This window comes from Ptychodera flava, chromosome 12 (genome assembly GCF_041260155.1).
Source record: "Ptychodera flava strain L36383 chromosome 12, AS_Pfla_20210202, whole genome shotgun sequence".
In the NCBI taxonomy this organism is placed as follows: Eukaryota; Metazoa; Hemichordata; class Enteropneusta; family Ptychoderidae; genus Ptychodera; species Ptychodera flava.
Window position 1 is genome coordinate 10,717,885 of NC_091939.1, and position 21,539 is coordinate 10,739,423.

At 36.9% G+C, this 21,539-nt stretch overlaps 2 protein-coding genes across 9 annotated transcripts in view; both read left to right on the forward strand.

The window, feature by feature from the left end:
• The first annotated feature begins 521 nt into the window (after positions 1-521).
• On the forward strand, positions 522-13,227 carry LOC139144968 (DNA oxidative demethylase ALKBH2-like). Its single transcript, XM_070715826.1, has 3 exons — positions 522-996; positions 3,883-4,025; positions 10,972-13,227. The coding sequence occupies exons 1-3, from the start codon at positions 658-660 to the stop codon at positions 11,267-11,269; spliced, it is 780 nt and encodes a 259-aa protein (XP_070571927.1). The 5' UTR covers positions 522-657; the 3' UTR covers positions 11,270-13,227.
• A 762-nt stretch (positions 13,228-13,989) lies between these two features.
• The window catches only part of LOC139144969 (ataxin-2-like protein), a 33,278-nt gene continuing 25,728 nt past the window's right edge, over positions 13,990-21,539 (forward strand). For 4 of the 8 annotated variants that reach the window (XM_070715827.1, XM_070715831.1, XM_070715828.1 and 1 more), the window contains exons 1-2: positions 13,990-15,292; positions 18,661-18,727. In XM_070715827.1, the coding sequence (XP_070571928.1) occupies positions 15,231-15,292; positions 18,661-18,727 (129 nt within the window). In that variant the 5' untranslated portion in view covers positions 13,990-15,230. The remainder of the gene's footprint in view (positions 15,293-18,660; positions 18,728-21,539) is intronic. The other 4 variants (XM_070715829.1, XM_070715833.1, XM_070715830.1 and 1 more) reach the window with 1 other exon arrangement.

Sequence of the window (21,539 nt, forward strand, 5' to 3'; positions counted from 1 at the left end):
CAAAGTAATCCAATCAAGAGTAACTGAATATCCTATATTTCAAATTGTGTATTTCACATACGAAGTGACAAAGTAAATATCTGATGTTGCATTGTCACCATTTTAAATTCCTTCAATTGATAACATTTTAAAATTGGCGTTGTTGACCAAGTTGACCAGTTTGGCCAATTTGACCTTTGACTTCATGCCATTTCGTATCAACCAATACCCTGTATAGAGAATTAGTTCTGACACCACTCTTCGTTAGACAACAGTTCTATAAGTCTTGGATCATTACTGTCCTCATTTTGCACGTTTGATCTGATGAATAGAAATGAATAGTGTTGCATATTGTCTTAATATTATCTCTTGTATATGTTTATTTGTACCTCCTCTAATTTTCGCAACTATTTTCCATTTTTCAAGCTAGTTTATTTGTGCTATCATCCCCGATGACTTTAGTATCATGTAATTGTAATAATTTTCGATCAGGGGATTGCATTTTTGGTGAATTGTGAAATACTTAGTATAGCGCCCTCTTTAGTTTTTCTACGAATCCGCAGTCGAGTCAGCCTCGATCATCATATCAGCCCGTACAACACAGCTGCTGAAATGCTTCGACGAATGTTACGAATGTAACTGGAAACGAATTGACACACTCCGAAGCCTTTCTCAAGGATGGACAAATTCGTTATCAAAACGCCACGGTCCAGACAAGCTGCTGAGGCTGACGCCGAGGAATCAAGACAGATTAAAACGAGGAGACTGAAAACTGACAACAACAGCAGCAATGAAGCGCAGGACGATTCGACGTCAGACGAACCAAACGATTCACCGACGCAGCCGAGTTCGAAGAAACTGTCTGGGATAAACCTTGACTGTGACTATATTCAGTTGTTTTCGAAGAAGGAAGCAGACGATTTGTACAAAAGATGTGAACGTGAACTTGAATATAATACGGGAAGGCTAGCGCAAGTACAAATATTCGGGAAATGGCACAACATACCGAGACAGCAGGTACAGAGCATGTGGATATATAAGGCCACTGGCGCTTGTGGTGTGAACTGGGACTATTATACCTGGCATGACAGGTCACATGTAATCTAGTCCCAGGTGTGAGGTATAGTGAAAGTATGAATGGATGTTGTTGCTTCTCACAATCACATAAACCATGGTTTTTTCAAAGTTTAAGTTAAAGTCTAGACAGTGTTTGGTTTTTTTTCATAAATCTGACATAAATTTCTTATATCAGTGAAATAACATTTTTTAGATTATCCCCTGCCCACAATTTCATCGTTGGGGTTGGGGTGGGGTTGAAACTTTAAATGTCACTCCATGACGGTGATTACCCTACAAAATTTTGCAAAATAACGTTGAAAATAATTCTGCTAATCACTTTGAAAATTAGAGGTTGCACAGTTCATTGGACGGGAATTTTATAAAAAGTAAGAAAATCTAGGAATGTAAGATATTATTTTTGTCGCGATATCAAATAATACTTGTTGCACAGTTGTCGAGCTGCCAATGGGGACCAGCAAGTGTACTACACAGTAATTGGGAAGTGGCAATGCCATCCAAGTTGACATCGTGTAGCTCCAGGGGCCATGTGACAGTTGCTTTAGGGCCAGGGCAAAACAGCAACCATCACATGGCCCCCTGGGCTACATTTTTGCTGAATCAGTAATTGCTGAACTTGTCGTCCCAGGTGTAGTGCAAACAAACAGTCCAAACTTCTGTCGCCAGCAGTCACTGTCATGTGCCAAATCCTTTAACGAACCACGATTACTCTACCCCGACCATGACTGAATGCACTCATGCAATGCCATGTGTTCTGTGGTTAGGTCTGATTGAAAACACTCTTGCCCTCTCCCCACCCACCCAACAGTACTGTAGATTTCCCAGAATTCATTATGCATTGTATCCTCGAAGATACCTAAGTGAAGTCTACCATATCTCCCATGTGTAGACAAGTTCACAGACTATTTATCAAAATTTTGAAAACGTTTTTTATGCACACCATTCTTCTAAATTCTCCTTTTAAATAATTTGGAAAATTATGCATAATTTAGAGAGGAGATAGCATTTTTGTGAAATTTGCCACAGATTATGTCCTCAGCCATACAGAATAATGTGATGGAAAGTAGGGAGACTAGTTGCACCTGTTTTATGAAACAAAAGGATATTGATTTTTTGCAAAGGAAGAGACAAAAGAAATTAGCATGCTAAGTTTTCTCAGAGAATGACCCCTTCAGTTCGTCATAAGTTGCTGCCCAAAAAGCATGGCATTTGTAGTACCTAAAGAATGTGACGTTTCTGGTTGTTTAGCGGTTATTCTGAAACTTTCACTGAAATATCTAAACGTACTTTTACTAGATATTATTTAAAAATTATTCTGATGTTGCACATTAGTGCTTACATGCAGAAATGAAAAAGTTTTTAGAAAAGTAACCTTCAAGGATACAAATCGTAGAGAGTTGTGGGTAATTTATTGTACTGTGTGTACGTGCACCCCTCAAAAAACAGATTGGGGATAAGAGTTTTCCCATTCAAGGTTTGCCAAATATATCGTACATCATGTAGAATTTAAAAGAAATTCAGATATGAAAGTTTATAATCTTTTCATATTAAAGGGTTAATTAACCCTTTGCTCTAAAATTCCCACCAAAATTTTAGTGCAACATTTACCAATTTTTATGAATTTTTCTGTAAGTTTTTTGATAATTTCGAACCAAATGGACATAACATCATCGGCTACAGTTTTTTATCAAAATTTTTGCAAAAACTTGAAAAAATTGATTGAGGTTTATATTTTTAGAAGTGAAAAAAATTGACATTGGCGCTCAGAGATAAAATGCACTGATTTTGTGAGTGAGATTGTAAGATTGCAATGACTTGATTGAAGTTTGCATGGAATGTACTCAAACTATGGTCTTTGCTGTTTCTTTAATGCACCAGCTCCTCTCAGTATTTCATAATTAATCACCTGCCATATTGTAGAGAGTGTGTAATTATTAGCTCTGAGATGTAATGATTTAGCCAAATGTAAGTGCTGTGGTACTTTTGAAATGACTGTGGCAATATATCAGTAATACTTTGCAAAGTTTTGCCCTTTGAGAGATGTTCACTCCACCCCAGCTGCTTACGGTGCACTTGTGTGGGTAAAAACTGTTTGAAGCCATATTTTTAATAGGGTCAACAAAGAGACGGGCTCATCGGATATACTGGAAGTATAGTCAATAAAACCCTCTTACTATCTGACCTTGACACTGCTCTACCATACTCTTTAGGATGTTCCGTTACATTTTGGGAAGGAATGGTCAAAATGATGACGTGCAATTTTTTAACCTCACGAGGTTCACTCTCACAAATCCACCATTACTATTGATAACAGTGGATGTAGGCTAAGCTATGGTAGTGAAATGGTCTCTCGTTCAAGAGTTATTAGTTTTTCTGTGATTAGGCAGAGCATACAGTACATGCATAAAAATATTCATCCAAGCATTCTACAGTTTTAATTTGCAAAGCTAAAAAAAACCGAAATATTTTCTCCCCTGTTGTTTTCTATTTCTTTCTCTCATAATCTAATGTGGCATGCCTCACAAACTGCAGATTGTTTCATGAACACACTTGAGAGCTCTCATGTATTCCACCACAGCCCAGCTGTGTTACTTGAGTGAAGCAGCCTGCCATCTATTGATAAAAACAACACATACAGCAAGTGATATGCATCGAAAAAAAAAAGATCAAATTTCCATGTTGGCATTTTTTTCCTTCAGCAGTGTGCTTTAACTTTCATGATGTAGTACTTCCAATATTGAACACTTTGTAACCCTGACATCTTTCCTTCATCAATAATTCTAAAGGGTCCATTGCTAACATTTCATCCTTCTCCTTGTCATTCAGGTTGCCCACGGTGATGAGGGCTTGACTTACACTTTTTCAAATAACTGTATTCCAGCGAAACCGTGGACTCCCTTGCTAATGGAAATACGGGATAAAATTTCACATTTTACAGGCCACAAATTTAATTTTGTGTTGATCAATAGGTAAGTTTGCTCTCAGCAAATATGTTCTAGTCACAGTGGCGGTCGCATAGTGGTGTCAAAACAGAATCTTTGGATGATATTCCTGCATAAGTTCTCTTTATGAGCATTTCATGAATTTTCACTTCGAGGAGTCAATAATAACAGTACTCAGAAGTTTAGACATAATTGCTTGTTAGTCCCCACGGACACCGTCCGGGGGGACTTATAGGTTTGGTCATGTCCGTGCGTGCGTGCGTGCGTGCGTGCGTGTGTGCGTCCGTCCGTCCGTCCGTCCGTTCACGCAGATATCTCAGAGATGCAAGAAGCGATTTCATTCAAACTTGGTACAAGGATTACTTCATATGTCATACAGATGCACGTCGATTTGTTTTGTGATACGATCCAATATGGCCGCCAGGCGGCCATTTTATTACGATTTTTTCATGTACAGAGCCATAACTCAGACATGTTTCAACCGATTTTATTCAAAGTTGGTACAAGGACATTGACCAATGTCATAGATATGCATGTCATTTTGTTTTGTGATACGATCCAATATGGCAGCCAGGCGGCCATTTTATTACGATTTTTTCATGTACAGAGCCATAACTCAGACATGTTTCAACCGATTTTATTCAAAGTTGGTACAAGGACATTGACCAATGTCATAGATATGCACGTCATTTTGTTTTGTGATACGATCCAATATGGCCGCCAGGCGGCCATTTTATTACGATTTTTTCATGTACAGAGCCATAACTCAGACATGTTTCAACCGATTTTATTCAAAGTTGGTACAAGGACATTGACCAATGTCATAGATATGCGTGTCGATTTGTTTTGTGATACGATCCAATATGGCCGCCAGGCGGCCATTTTATTACAATATTTTCATATACAGCGCCATAACTCAGACATGTTTTAACCGATTTTATTCAAAGTTGGTACAAGGACATTGACCAATGTCATAGATATGCATGTCAATTTGTTTTGTGATACAATCCAATATGGCTGCTGTGTGGCCATTTTATTACGATTTTTTCATATGCAGAGGCATAACTCAGGCAAATCTCAACCGATTTTATTCAAAGTTGGTACAAGGACATTGACCTATGTCTTACATATGTACGTCAATTTGTTATGTGATACGATCCAATATGGCCGCTAGGCAGCCATTTTATTACGATATTTTCATGTACAGAGCAATAACTCAGACATGTTTCAACGGATTTTATTCAAAGTTGGTACAAGGAGATTGACTAATGTCATACATATGCATGTCAATTTGTTATGTGATACGATCCAATATGGCTGCCTTGCGGCCATTTTATTACGATTTTTTCCTGTCGAGGGCCATAATACTCTAAGGCATATCTTAACCGATTTTATTCAAAGTTGGTACAAGGACATTAACGTATGTCATACATATGTATGTCAATTTGTTTCTTGACATTATCCAATATGGCTGCATGGCAGCCATTTTGTTACAATTTTTTCGTGTCCTTAGCCAAAACTTGGGCATGTCTCAATTAATGAAGAGGACTCTATCCTCTTAGGACATGTAATCAAAGTACCCATTAACAAGTGGGGACTGTGTCATCAACGATGACTTGTTTGATAAATTACTCTGTGTGTATGATGTTTCCTGGCTACTTTTTAATCATTTTGTATAAGAGGGAAAATTATTGTAATCAAGAAAATATTTTTTTCAAAAAGAGTGTCAAATTTCAGGACAAATTTGACATTGTATCATGTCTTTAATTACCAATATCAATATTAAATGATATAAACTTGCATATTATGATAAAATGTCATTCAACTGTGCACTTTGTGTAATTTTTCACAGAATGCAGATCATCAAATCTTCATCTTGCCTTGATCTATAAAATATAAAGACACAGGCATGATGTCACTTCATACTGAGTTTTGTAACAATATCCTATTAAGGTAGAACGCGCCTCGGGGACAGAAATTTGGGCTTTCAGATTTTATCAATAGCGTTGATCGCGATTTCGGGTTTGTTACTAAATATAGCTGCATGCTCGTGACTTTCGGACAAATATGCTGAAATTCGGACAAATTTCGTCGTTGTATGGGCGGCTGTTGTTGCAGCTTGTAGTCTCAGTCATCAATTCATACGAATAAGTGTGACGCTAAATAGCCATTTTAACACTCGCAGGTTTTATTTACGTCGTTTATGCGGAAAAAGCGGACAAATATTTATTTATGCATAGTAATGAGAGAGTACAGTGACATCATTTGCGATCAGCGCTATTCCCTTCTGGCCTATCGCTTTTTGGGACTCATTTTTTTCAAATTTTATTTTTTCCATAGAGTAGTTTAACTCAGGGATGGCAACCATTTTGAATTTCAATATCAGGAAATCATAGGTAATTTGTTTCTTTGGTGCCAAAGTTTGCACAGTGACTCCTGATTTTTATTCTAGCTTTTTTAAGAGAGTGGACAAAAGTTTCATTTTGGAAAGTTTGAGGAAAAGTTTAAGTCTCACTTTCGAGGCACATTCTACCTTAATGCACCTCGAAAGTGAAAGACTTAAACTTTTGCTCAAACTTTCCGTGAGGAATCTTTCAACCATAGTCTTTCAAAATCAGGAACAAAAATCGGGGGGTCACTGTGCAAATTTTGGTACTAGAGAAACAAATAACCCAAGATTTACCGATATTTAAAATTCAAAATGTCGCCATCCCTGTGTAAACTCTATGGAGAAAAAGGTAAACTTTCAAATTACGAGAGACTATTAAAGCCAGTGAAAATTTTTCTTACACCAAGAGCTTTAAAATAAACCCCAACAAGTGGTATGTCAGAAGAGAATTATAAAGTTTGAGAGTCCGAATACCTGTCACCGAGGTGCATTCTACCTTAAGGTAGAATGCACCTTGGGAACAGAAATTCAGGCTTTCAAATTTTATCAATTCTCTTTTGATCTACTTCTTGTGGGGTTCATTTAAAAGCTCTTTATGAAAGAAAAGTCTTCACAGTCGTAGTTTTTCGAAAATCTAAAATTTTATTTTTCCCCATAGGGATAACACATGGATGGCGGCCATTTTGAATTTCAAATATCGGTAAATCTTAGGTAATTTGTCTCTCTAGTACCATAATTTGCATGGTGACCCCGATATTGATTCTTGATTTTGAATGTGAATGGTTAAAAATTACTTGAGGAAAATTTGAGCAAAAGTTTGAGTCTTTGACTTTCGAGGTGCATACTACCGGTACCATTATAAGCAGTAATTTCATTCGCAATACTATTTTTTCAATGTTTGTTGATTGATAGAGTCATCTTTGTTTATTCAGTCAGTCAGCCACCCATCCACTCACTGACCCTCTCACTCATTTGTCATTGGTCAAAACCCTTTCTCCGAGCTGTGGCTCAACTATGATGGTCTCTGTGATCAAAATGGTTGTATATTCAGGGCATTACTGTGTTCACCTCTGAAAATTTGAGCCTCTGATCTAGACATAGCATATAGCTTTGAACAAATGCTTCTGTAATTTCTCATGCAATAATTCTCCCTCTTCAAAAGAGTGTATCCATGGTTTGTGAAGTGACTCATTCTGAGAAATATGGAAAAAAAAATGATTTTTTCCATCACTCACTTAGTTATTCGATTGGAAACATCTTTTATCTCAAGTAAAATATTTCTCATAGCTATAAAGAATGACTTTTAGATTAAACTGTAAATTTCTTTGATATATCCCAGCATGTAGATAAGAATCAGAAAACAAATTGACAAAGTAAAGTGGTGCTTCAGTGATACTCTGTATGAGCCGAGAGTGTGATGGAGGCAAAATCTACTGAGCAAAAGGAGTTAACTATCTCACGTTGCTCACCCTGCTTTCCTCAGCATAGGTCCAACTTTGAAACAGAAAACAATACTGTTTAGCCAAACCATGACTGAGTTAAAAAGGCCCCATTCCTTCACCGTAGTACCACTTAATCTGTTTGTCCCTGCAATAGTTACACCCAGCATTTTCAGCAGCAACGTGAAACCTATTAATTTGAAAAAAACTGAATGGTAGACTTTTCTGTGTAGATTTTCTGAGTTACTATGCAAGACTGCTGTCAATAATGTAATATTTTAGATTGTGTGTATTGAGAAATCTGAATGACCATGTTGTGTCACACTAGCAGGGATGTTGTGGTTTTCCTTTTAACCAGTATATGAGTTTCAGTAACGTGACCATCATGTATTATGTATCTCCATTAAAAGTTATCACATTTTACTTTTTATTGATTGATACTGCATTAAATATGAAGCCAGGAATAATTTTACCCGGGGCTATTTAATTTTTCTCACAAAAAGCAGGTCAATTGTCAATGATCAAAGCAGGTGGTGTCCTAGCCTCACAGTGTGATGTATCTTTGACTGATGTATAAACATTATTTTCTTTATATGAATCTTAATCAAGTCAATAATGACAAAGCATTACATTGCAGTCTGCAATGATAAAAGTCATTATAAAAGAACAAGTATGTCTGTCTACAAAGGAAGGTAGTCGGCGTCATTTTATAGGAAAATGACGGGCTGATATTTTTTCATATTTCTGTGTGAGCGTCCAGTTTCCCTCCTTATTAGCATGGTGCAATTAAATGTGTTTTACATTTTGAACAAATGGATTGAAGTTAATGAATGGAGGAGTCTGTGTATGACAAATCTCCCAACATATAATTTATTTCTTTTTTTGTTTCACAAAATAGAAAATTGACCTACCTGAGCAAGACTTAGTTACTAAGTAGCATCTCTACAGATGTGAACAGATTTGAAAACTCATTCATCATTGACTCCAGTATTTTATTTTAATCTTCTCCACAGGCGCACGACGTCTTTTGAAATCACTTGTCTGTAATTTTAATGTTGAAACATGCATTTTATTAAAATCTGTGCAAACGGAAATCGTGCGGGCGACATACAGTGAACAGTGCCCCGTGCACGGCTGTGGCCGCTCAGCTCTACTGTTAACGTTACTAACTTTATAGAAACGGCGAATTTTAAAATCACTTGTCTACAATTTTAATGTTGAAACATGCATTTTATTGATAACTGTACGAACGGAAATCATGCAAGCAGCTTTTGAGACATACAGTGAGCAGCGCCCAAAACACGGCTGTGGCCGCTCGGCTGTCTTGTACACATTACTCTAAAGGTACGAAAGTATTTGGAGAATAATTTTTAAATTAGACAAAATTAACGGTTATTGGCCATCCTCGAGATTCAAACTTCAATTTAATCAAGGGAATACTTACACAAATCGATCGATCGGCTTCCTAACTTGTAAAGTCAACATCGGCCCTATCTACGGCTGATAATTAGCGCAATGTTTTTTTACGGACAAGTCCCATGCCAGCGCCATTTTCAAAGTGTGCAGCTTGAAGTTGACGCATGCGCATACTTTCCTTTTAAACCAATACGTCATTGTTATTCGTACTGATATGGGAGCCTTCAAAATGGCGGTGTCACGGGAGTTGTCCGGAGGTAAAATTTAGCGACTTACCAGCAATTACATGGCCCGGTGCAGTTTTTGTGTTTCAAGAACCCAGTCGATCGATTTAGTACCACGCATGCGACAACACAGAGAAGTTTGAATCCCCAGGGTTGCCAACAACGTTTTATTTTACGGATTTTATTTAAATTATTTTCCCAATAGTTTCGTACCTTTAGAGTAATGTGTACAAGATAGCCGAGCGGCCACAGCCGTGTTCTGGGCGCTGCTCACAGTATGTCTCAAAAGCTGTTTGCATGATTTCTGTTTGCACAGTTGTTTATAAAATGCAAGTTTCACCCATTCAATTACAGACAAGTGATTTTAAAATTCGTCGTGCGCCTATGATCTTCTCTCTCATTGTAAAATCATGATGCTAAATGCGTATATCATTTCCAAAGTTTCATATAACTGTGTCAGTTTTGGCAGCTGAATTCTGCATTGAAATGCAGGTCTTCTTAAGAAGCAAGCAATTACAAAGGGAAATTTTGAATGCTCTTTTCTGAAATTTTTCAGCCAGGCGTCTCTCTCACCCTAATCTAGTTATTGATGAGTATATTAGTAGGAAATGAAATTGAAATAATTCTTACAGGAAAATTAAATGATTTAACTCTTATGTATATAGACACATGGCAACCACTTTAAATATCATTTCAAAATGGAGTCCTTTGGCTAAAACATTTGTAAGATGATCTGAACGAAAAAGTTCATTTCTTCAGAATAAAAAATAATAACCTTTTGAGTTTTAATTAAAGTTCTTTTTACTTATTACTTTGAACCTGGATCTGGATTCTATCATGCATCAACCAGTCTATGTGGAATAATGGAAACTACAGTAATGCAAGTTTGATTTTAAAGGATGTAAATGATTATTTAATTTGTGATTTGTAATATTGTCTATCAGTAAATATTCATCTGGCGATGGTAATGCCGATATCATGAAACAATTGAAGTGTATTTTATGCCGGAGCAAATTCAGTGTTATGTAATTTTGCTGACTGTTCTTTCGCAAGCATAAATGTTCTTTTTGGATCCATATTGTATGGTACGTATAGCCTGAACATCTGGAGTTGGTGCAGGGCAAAAGCAGATGAACGCATAAAGAGTGGTGGCTTGCAGCGGTTCACCGGAGATAGTCTTTCAACCAAGGGCGTGATTGATTGTTGTACTAGTAATGCATGTGTACAAAGCGATATTTCAGTTTGCCTCTCTCCATCGTTATTTGTATTTTAACTTCACTGTCCATGATCATAAGGGACAATATGATATTATCAGCAGTTTTTACAAACATTGATTCATATTGCTTTTCATTCTTTTTGGATTAATTTTGGAAAACCTGCATGAATGTAAGAGTGTGTTTATTTCTTGACTTTTATGCATGCATTTGGTAAACAGTCCCCTGTGGCTTTATATTGCAATATTACCACTGATAATTATAATGACTGTGGTTTTGTTGCTTCTGTAGATACAAAGATGGGAATGACCACATGGGGGAACACCAAGATGATGAAAAAGACTTGGTACCAACCGCACCAATTGCGTCACTGTCGCTAGGGCAGCCGAGAGATTTTGTCTTCCGCCATGCGGGAAGTCGGGGCAAAAAAGCCAGGCAGTACGTGCCTCCAGTGACAGTTGAACTGCAACATGGGAGTCTGCTGATGATGAACTATCCAACCAATGTGCATTGGTATCACTCACTGCCAAAGAGAAAGAAAGCCCACTTTCCCAGAATCAATATGACTTTCAGAGAAATGGTGGTGTAATGAAGTGTGATAAAAATTCTCAAAACATCATAGATATGTATTAATTTAAGGGAAATCAAACACTACCTATTTCAAAAATTTACATTCAGATGAAGATGTCTTGGAAAGAGACAGAGTTCAGTATGCATTCATACTTTTGGATTTTGTATGTCTGGAAATCAATCGGCATTTTTTGGAACATTTAGGTCAAATCCTTGCAGAAATGTGACATTTTCATCATATTTTTGTACGTAGGTAGATGGAAAGAGAAAACTTTTACAGAGGATTTTCAGATTTTTCTGCCCTTTATATGGATTCATTTCTACATCAAGTGTACTTGATAGCTCTATATGATCAAGTTTAACTGTTAGTTGTCATTGCATCAACTCCCCGCTGAAGATCAGGTGATATGATTGGTTATTTTCAACCTCTTGTTTTCGTTTTTATATCTGATATACCCGGTGATTTTGTGTGATTGCCATGTCGATTGTCAAGTCTGAAAACCAAATGAATTTCATACACATAGTTAATAGAGACTTATTTTCCACATGCTGTGAAGTTGAACCCTTTCACCACTATGGTTTTGCCCAATCCCATTGTTTTCTATGGCAAAGCTGAACCTATTCACAGGATAATGGGGGTGAATGGGTTTATAGATTGTTATATACCTAAATCTAAACACACACAACCACATATAGGCATAGCATAATCGATGTACAGAAAGAACTTCATATTTGATACAGTGGCATGATAATATTTCCTTTTTCAATCTCATTGTAATCAAGTAAATATAGATTTGAGAATTTTATCTTTTTCAAATTCCAAACAGAATGATCAAGTTTGAGTGTTATGGAAATATCTCTTCCTTCCTGTACCTGCATTTGTTTACAACATATCATAGCGGTCAGAATGGTGTATCATGTTTCCATGGCACAATTTTGCCACTGTTGTGAGTAATTTCCTTGATTTCTGATAGTTTATTTTTGTATATTCATTGTTAGGATTATCAAAACGCCGGTGTACTTAATACATAAAAAAATGCGCAACTTGACTCAACAATACTACCACGTATATGTGCGGTGGGAAATCAATCGGCATTTTTTCATCAGTGACTGATTCATCAGAATATATTGATAAAAATTATTTTCTTGTGACTGTCAGTGTTCCTTTGTGATAACTGCTAACTTTCTGTTGCGACTTCACAACAGTTATCTCAGATCTGAGTGTTTTAGCAAGATTTGTTACCTGTGTAGTATATGTACCGTGCAAGCTTCAAAGTGATGCGTGCAACAGTTGTATTAACAAATCTAATATTTTTGGGGCCAAGATATGTCAGCTTTTGCTTCAGCCATCAGAGCCTGTACCCTGGTGCACAGTTAATATTCAGCTACCACGCCGGGCTGTCATTATGGACTAGCTGTAAGGAATGACCCAACTCACAATCCTCATGTTCAGCTGATATGGTGGAACAACACAGCGTGATAGTTCAACACAGATTGGAATATTCAATGAAACATTGACAAAATGACTTATACTGACATTGAATATGAGGCTGCCTCTATCATGATCATTACTGGAATCCATTGAATGTAGCAGTTGGGCAATAATTTTGCAAAATCTGATTTTCATCTTCTTCATAACCCTTTTGAATTAATATTCATGACGCCCACAATGATTTCTACAAATTTGAAAGTACTCACTTGCCATTGAAAAACCACAAAGGATAATCATGAATTTTGATATCTATATTTTATCTTACTGAAAAAGTGACAAAGTAAATGAAGAAAGTTTGTACTGGAATGAAAGTCATCCCAGTTTTATTTGTCAATTTTGTTTTGTACAACTTTTGAAGAAAAACATGTATGCAGCAATTAATGTAAAGTGGAAAATTTATTAAACTCGTAATCTGTTGCATCATAGGACAAAATGAATTTGTTAAAAAGAGTTCAAATAAAATGCTGGATAATTTTATTAACATATTTATGATGTCAGAAGATAAATGTATCTGCATGGAAAGGGGTTGATATTCTCTTTGTAAGTCCAATGTCTTCAATCCAATAATTCTTTATTAACCTCTCAGTACACTTTGAACTTGTCAGAGAAATACAGTTGAGAAAGCGTTTGGAAGATTTATATTGTTAAAGAGTGTGAAAGGTCATTGAAAGTGAGACAATAGTAACACTGTCATAGGTCAGCTGTGATTTTGTTTAATGTGCTGCTGTGTGTTTTTTCAGTTAAATTTTATCATAAAAGGCCACTATCTGATTTAAAATTAGCTTTAGAGATGTCGTACAGGTCTCAATAACTGTATTTAAGCATTCTTGAAAAATTTCGGAAAATACAATAAAACTTAGATTGCCATCTGCACATATCTGCACGTTTTAAACTCTGACAAGAAAAAAATGAAAAAAACAGTAATATATTGATGAACATATATATACCGATATATATATATATATATATATATATATATATATATATATATATATATAAACGGTATATATATGTATATATATGATTTTACTTTTTACACTTTACTTTATCGTAATTCAGAACAGGAGACGGGGTTATAATCAAAATAAAAACAAGATTTACAGTAAAAGTGCGAGAAATCATCAATGCAAGAAAATCAAACAATATTCCAAGCGAAAGAGGACAGGCGCGATAAAAACAAACAAACTGTACACGCCTAGAAATGTGAACATATCCGGCAAACCCAACATACCAATAGTGACGAAATCAAGAGTCACGTGCTGCACTGCAAGGTTTGCCGGCCCTGCCCTAGGCCCTCCGAACATTAATCACCGTGCAACATCATTCGAATCTGATGACAAACCAGTTTCCTTCGATTATATTATGGAAGATTTGTGTGAAAGTTTTAATATTGGAAAATACGTGGGCCAGTGCCTCGGCATTTCTTGTTCCGTCCTTGACCAGATTGGTAAAGTACCGGATCTAATTTTTTCCTATCGTCTCCCGGCCATGACATACGCAATGTGTGTCGTAGTATACGTACTGTGAAGCCCTTCTTGTTTTGATTTGGGTGTGCGCCGCCACATGGTTGCAAAAGAGAAACCGGTGACGAAGGGAATTCTGGGTGAAGGTGTAAAGTGTAAGGAGAAAGTTGGAGAAAGTGGTAACGAATTCCAAAATCAGAAGACGAATATATTATTACGTGATGCAGATGGCATCTATGGAGAAAATTTAAATTATAATAGTGAAATTACCCAGCCATCCGCACACATGTTCCCGATTGTGATTTGTATTGCCGCATGGCGAGTGTACCGGCGCACTGAGGTTCATACATTCGTTACTTCTGGACAGATCTTGCCTCTGTTAATTTCCATATTCAGAATGCATAAAAAGTCATAAAGTCGAATCGATATTCCTCCACCTTAGCAGGTGTTTCTTGTTTTATTATTTTTTCAGTCTCTCCTTCGATACTATTATTTTACGAAGCTTTGGGAATGACAGCAGACCTTGATTGCATATAAATTCTCCTAACAATGTCAAAGTGCAGCCGTGCACCATTGAGCCTTTGCACTCAGTTTTCAAGGTTTTAATGTCTACGTTGAAGAATATAGAGCTTGTGTTGTACCTTGCTCATTGAAGAAATAAATCACCTTTTCCTCCATTTTATCGTGCATACCATCAATTATATAAATAAGTACGCCATAAAGGATAAGAATATTGTGATTTAATTTTAAGATAAATTGAATTGATTGCGTGATGCCATCATTCCCTAGCCCATAAGTTTACGTATTATTGCGCCATTACCAAAATTTGGTGTGTTTTGGTGCCTGGAGATCGGGCGAAATTCTCTGTGTTGACCTCGGATTTTACCCATTTATTAACCCCCTTATGCCGCAAAGACAGTGAGAGAAACTTTCAGGGACCCTACTTTACCACAATGACTGTCTGATCTCTGTTTTGATCAACAAGACTGTACGCTGCATGGCCTGTAACGTAGCTAACGGCTGCCATGTCGAACTCGATGATGAGTAGACAAGTAAGAAACAAGAATATCAGAGCCAGTGCCGGCAGGTAAGATTTTGTTCGAAATTAGTCTGTCGCGTTCATTCATGTATGGATATTCCAAGTCAGTTTTGAAGAGATGTATATTTTCCTTAATGTCGAACGGAAATACCTGACGTGCGTCACTGTTTGCAGTTATCCATGTAATATAATGTGCCGGCATTTTGTGAACTATACATTATAACCGACTGGGCGAATCAAAATGGACGACACCACAACGCGGAATAAAGAGTTCAAGCATTTTTTTCACTTTGAATGATTCATCGCACATCTCCATTTATCTTGATCAGTAGATCCAGATCAAAAAACACTACGATCGGACATGTATTTTTCTTTGTAATGTTTTGGCCACTCTGGAATCCGCTGTTTCTCTTCATGTGTGAAACAGGAAGTAGGGCAGGTGTGGGACGTTCTTGGGTGAATTTATATGTAACATCGCATTGGACACTGACAGATAAAATCACCTTGCAAAATGCTTTCTCTTTGCAAACTGCACATTGTTTAACCAAGCCAATGACCCAAGAGTCAGCATCTACAATTTCAACGACGACCATAACATAGGACTCAAAGAAACAATTAAAAATTTATCTATCCAAGTTACGCTTGTAAATGTTTTATTTCAGAGGGCTGAGTGAGCTGAGAGATTTCGGCAATAGTGCGGCTGTTCTTATCGTGGAATCACATTTTATCTATGGCAATACGCAATATTCAGTGTAATTTTCCAGCCCGTCCAGCTTCACACATGTGAAAATTCGACTTTATCGAACAATTTATCCTGAATACACTATTACACTTGCGGTTTACATGCACCCAAATCAAGTAGTGACATGCCTGATGAGTCTCTCTTGGCATGACCTTGACAGGGACTGACCCCTGACATTGAGGAAGATTGAAATTTAGAGGAGTGCTGGATACCAGTAACATTTCCTTTGTACATAGTAAGAAAGGAGTTGTATGGATTCTGTTTACTGTTATTTCCATACAGAAGATGAGTGTCCAAATCAATCATTGGTTTCCTCACCCATAACCTAAACAAAGAAAACTGTCTGTTGCCATCTGCTGCACAGTGGCACTACCAGTGTTTGTTTGCATTGTAATAGACATCAATATATAATATTTTAATGTAAAAAATAATCCTTTTTAGCCTACATGAAGAATTTCATGTATTGCCAAGAAACAAAAAGATTTAAATTGCAATTCTTACATTTAGTTTTATTGGCCATAAAAAAGGGATTGTGTCCTTCCATAGACAGTAGAAGTGTCACTTCTACTGTCTGTGGTCCTTCCCAAGTCTCATTAGATCAAAACTCAAGAACATCTGTGGTTGCTCATGGAGAGACACTCATATTTGAAAATCAATAACTTGGCTATAACCCACAAAGAAAAGGCAAAGAAGAAATTTTTGAGTGAGCCATGCTGTTGTACTGATTTATTGTGATTTCCATGGTTACGAGTGTAATACCCGTTGGCCGTGTGAAAACCTATACCTGTACCAGTCCAGATTCCAATGGTTTCTAAATACAACCTATCAAACTATTAACCATGGAGTGTCAGGTTATTTCTCTTGAGAGTCATGGATTGTTCACATGGCAGCTTCAGTGATAGCTGGAAGCCTTGAAGGGAAACATCAGTCATTCAACCATAGCTTTCTAAATGATGAAATACACGTATTGCCAACACAAACTCTAAAACATCCATAAACATAACAAGTCAAGAGAAAGCTGAAGTATGTATATAAAATTATAAGTAAGTGTTCACTGATCGCGCATGAGGCAATACAAGAAACCTAGTTCTGTGCGCAAAAGCAGAGTTGAAGAATTCATGAATAGTTTTAATAAAAGTTCTCGGAATTGCAGAAGTAGGTGGTCAGTGTCTGATCATGGCTGTCAATAATGAGTGCACAGTGAAATGACACCATATTAATCAGTGACCAACACAATTGAAATCACATGCTTCAACTATCAACTTTCATCCCATTGAGATACTTCCACCCATCCATGCAATGCCAGGTTTTAAACTTACCATGGTTTTCTCACCAGGAAGAATTAGGCAGCTACACTGCATTTCTATTGTCCACATTTGTCACAATACACCAGAGTTCAAATATTCAGTATTGTCATGAGAATCAACCTTTTTTATGCCAGAAAGCTTGTCTTTAATTAAGTTCAAGCATTCAGTACACATCAATTTAATATATGTTTTAATATATTGAGATCAGAATATTTTTGGTTGGCAACTATTTCCAACAGCTTTAGATTAACCCATACCTTTTCAAGGACATTAATTTTTCTTTTTGACCCATACCAATGGATTTCATGTTTACATGTTCCTCTATAGACTTTTTAGTTATTTTCATGTACAATTGTAGATATCTGTAATACCTTGTGGAAGGTCATGAGTGTTCTCCAAAGCTTTGAGCAACAGAGGGACACACAAATGTACATAACAATGCATGGGTTGCATATTATTTTGTGGTGAAAATGTATTCAATTGTGCAGTTATAAACATATGAATAAATTCATCCAAAAAACAGAGTTAGCCCACACCTAAAAATTCCCAGTAAAGAACCCTTAACTCTTTTTCAGATGACAAGCGTCAGAATATGTAGGATAACTTAAACATAATTATATAAATTTGTTGTGCACACGTGACGAGAACAAACCATTTCAAATTCTTAGAAATAGTGCGGTACTATGTTCTACTAGGCATTACATCACAGGTTCAATGTCTTGGTAGTTAGAGGAACTATATATGAACCAAAACAATCCCAGGCCATGACCTGGATGGCCAGTGTATCAATCTTTGACACAGTAGCTACCGGTCATGCAAGGTGAACATGGCGCATATGCCCCTGTTTGGCCTAGAGGGCATCCCCAGGCTGCACATGAAGTAAAATCACTGAATTGTAATCCGCTCATTAATACTCAAGGGAACAGCTGACCTTCATCTCTGAACATACATCACCAGAAATGTACACACCATATATTTGTCCAGATCTATATTTGGCATGAATGTAAATCTAGAAAGCGAACTGGAAAAAATTAACATTTCAGAGATATTTTATTTATCATACAGTCAGTCACAGGGTATTGTTTCAGCTGTGTTCCTTGTAGACTGAGAGATGTGCTCGCTGATGACCTGAGCAGCTTCCTGGGATACGAGAAAATGCATGTCATTACAGTGCTGATGTATCAACCCCTACTCAGCGCATAGAATACTCAACAAGACATAAATTGAAATTAAGTCCCTCTTGTATTGTAGGTGTGTGAGATCGCATTTTGTCCCTAGACCTTTTGTTCCTTGCACATTCATTCATACGTATCTTATTGTTGTAACAGCTTTTCTCTGTTTCTTTATATTTTCTATTTCTCCTCCAGGAGCGGTGGTCGTGGTGTCAACACTAAGGGAACTGGGTCACAGAATGCTCAGTCCGTAAGTTATGATGTATGTACAGCTGTCATATCTCATCTCTTCCACCTATCCACTGATGAATACCTCTCTCATAACGTATTTTCTCCACGTTTTATGCACCATCAGTCTTCAGAGAGAAAAGACGAAGCCCCAGACCTCCCATTCATCCTTGAATATGCTACTTGTAACAAAAGGGGATGTTTCCCATTACCATACATCATCTTGAGATGCCAGGTTTTCAAATTCATCGCAGCCTGTTTCCACCCTCTTTGCCGCAGATCAGTTTGTTGTCTGTGGTGCTGTTAAGAGAGAAGGAGGCAGTACATTTTGCAAGGAAGTGTATTTGTGGCGATGATTAATGTCATAGTTGACTTGTAATCTTGTTAAGAGGGTTGTAAGTGCACTCGCTTGAATACCGCCTCCCCGTATTGAAGGGTGTTCATCCAGAAAACTGTCAAAAGCTGTTGATAAGACAAGGGTGGTGGCTCAAGATGTAAATTGTACAAGAGCCCATGAGTATGCTTAGCATGTTTCATTTGTAATCAAAATACTGAACTTTTTTGGTAAACCGACCCCAACTGAGAAACTTTTCTTGAAAGGGAATGCAAGAAACAGAAAGAATATAGCCATAGTTTTTGAGACATAAGTATTATTCTTAATTATTAACAGCTTTGAGAGAAAGATACTGTCATTCTCAACATTTATCAGTTTTTAAATTTGATTTCGTCTCCAGGTCTGCATTTGTTCAATAACTAACATAAAATTATTTTCTGAACTGTGTGTGCCTTTGAGATTTCTGAATGTTTTGAGTCAGCGAAGAAATTGTTTGAAATTATGACAAGTTAACCCCATATCAATGCATGTACAGTAATATGTAAACTTTTCTTGATTCAAAGAGAAGATACTCCTCCAGTCTCTGGTCCAGTCTCTGGCGTGCCATAAAATCTCACAAGAGTACACTGCATTTGAGTGTATAACCTTTCTTAAGGTCACATGTTACATGACAGGATTGTTGTTGCCAAATGGGCCATAAGGTCACAAGATGACATCTCCGGCAGCATTGCTTTCACTGGGAGCTCTACAAAATCAATGAGGGCATATATCGCAGGCTGTAGCATGCTGTGCTCCTGACATCTTTTACACAGCCTTGGCGGGGTCTTGACAAGCAGTATGACTACAATCAGCAATCAGATTTGAATAAAATGGAATGCTGAAGATGGAAATACAATATTTTCTAACAAATTGATCAACAAGAGACACAACATGCACAGTTTGTTCATGTAGGGACTGCTTTTCCTTGTGAACAGTTGTATATTTAAGGCAGTATTCACCTCGAAAGTGAAAGACTTACACTTTTGCTCAAACTTTCCTTGATGAAACTTTTAACTATTGTCTTACAAAATCGAGAATTAAAATAGGGGGTTGCCATGCAAAATGTGGTACTAGAGAAACAAGTTACCAAACATTCACCAATATTTGAAATTCAATATTGCCACCATACCTGTTTAACTTTAGAGAGTGAAAATGAAATTCTTGATTTTAAAAAACTAAGACGGTAATACTTGTTCTTACACCAAGGGCTTCAAAATGAGCCCCCGCAAGTAGTTTACCAGAAACTACTGAATAAAAATTGACAGCCCAAATATCTGTCCGCAAGGTGCACTCTATCTCAAACTGCATACATATAGAGAGAAAAATAAAGCATCAGGCCAAATTTCGTGAAAACATTGGAGGCAATGCCACTCCGTTGAATGGATTTTTAAAGTATGCCAATGGGATTGATAGTGTGTGAGATTACTCTGTTACTAGGATTTTAATGTCGGAGTGAAGGCTGCAAATAGTTGCCGCAGAATGTGAGATGAAATGTGGAGGTCAGTTTACATCTCATGTTCAAGGCCACTGTACAGAGTGTTATCTAGGATTCCATAGGTGATAATGAGATCCAAGTTCACTGTCTGGTTGTCACCAGCAGCTCGGCTGCCCTTGCAGTCTTTTTAGAGCCCAGGAGACGTTAGTGGCCATTACTGTATAAAGCTTTCCCGGTCCACACCCATATTTGCTTGAGATAGCAATACTATATGCAGACTTTTCAGTCAAACTGATCCATTTCTATGCTAAGTATTTCTGATAGAAAAGAAATCACAATATATAGGATAGACTATTTTCTCTGCAAGGGGTCTGCTGCAAAAATTCATTTAATGTGTGTGTGGCCTTCTATAATTTGACACAGAAATGTGACAGTGAAGTAATATAAAGACCAAGCATTTTCATTAAATAGGAAAAAAAATTAAAACTTGCAAAATTCGGCCTTTGATAAAAAATTTATTTTTAACAAGATAAAAATTTTGGCTTGTTTTGTGTAATCTCAAAGATCGATCCTGCTTTTGTTTTTGCAATTTATTTGAATATATTTTGGTGGTGAAAATTTGTTTCAAATATTGCAAAATTTTCCAAAGTATTGATTTCCAGACAGTTTTATACGATACAGATTTCAGTTTGGGATTATGTTCCTGAATGCATAAGACCAAGGTATAGTCCTCATTTTGTGTTGTGAGTTCTGTGGCCTGTATTCCATATTTTGTTCTGGTTAGGTCAAGGGGCTCTTTTGATAATACTGATTCAAAAATACTAGAAGTTCAGCTGATTGATCAAGTGCATTTCTCCTTAAATGACACTCTGTTGACAAGAGGTGACAACTTGTGAATTCAAGTGTCTCTCGCTAAGTCAGAACTATCAGTTTCTCGTATAGATGGTATCAACGCTTGGCATTAAAATCATACACAAAAGTGAGACAGAATGTAACTAATGAGAGATTTGTTATTGATTTTGTTGTGGGAACATCAGG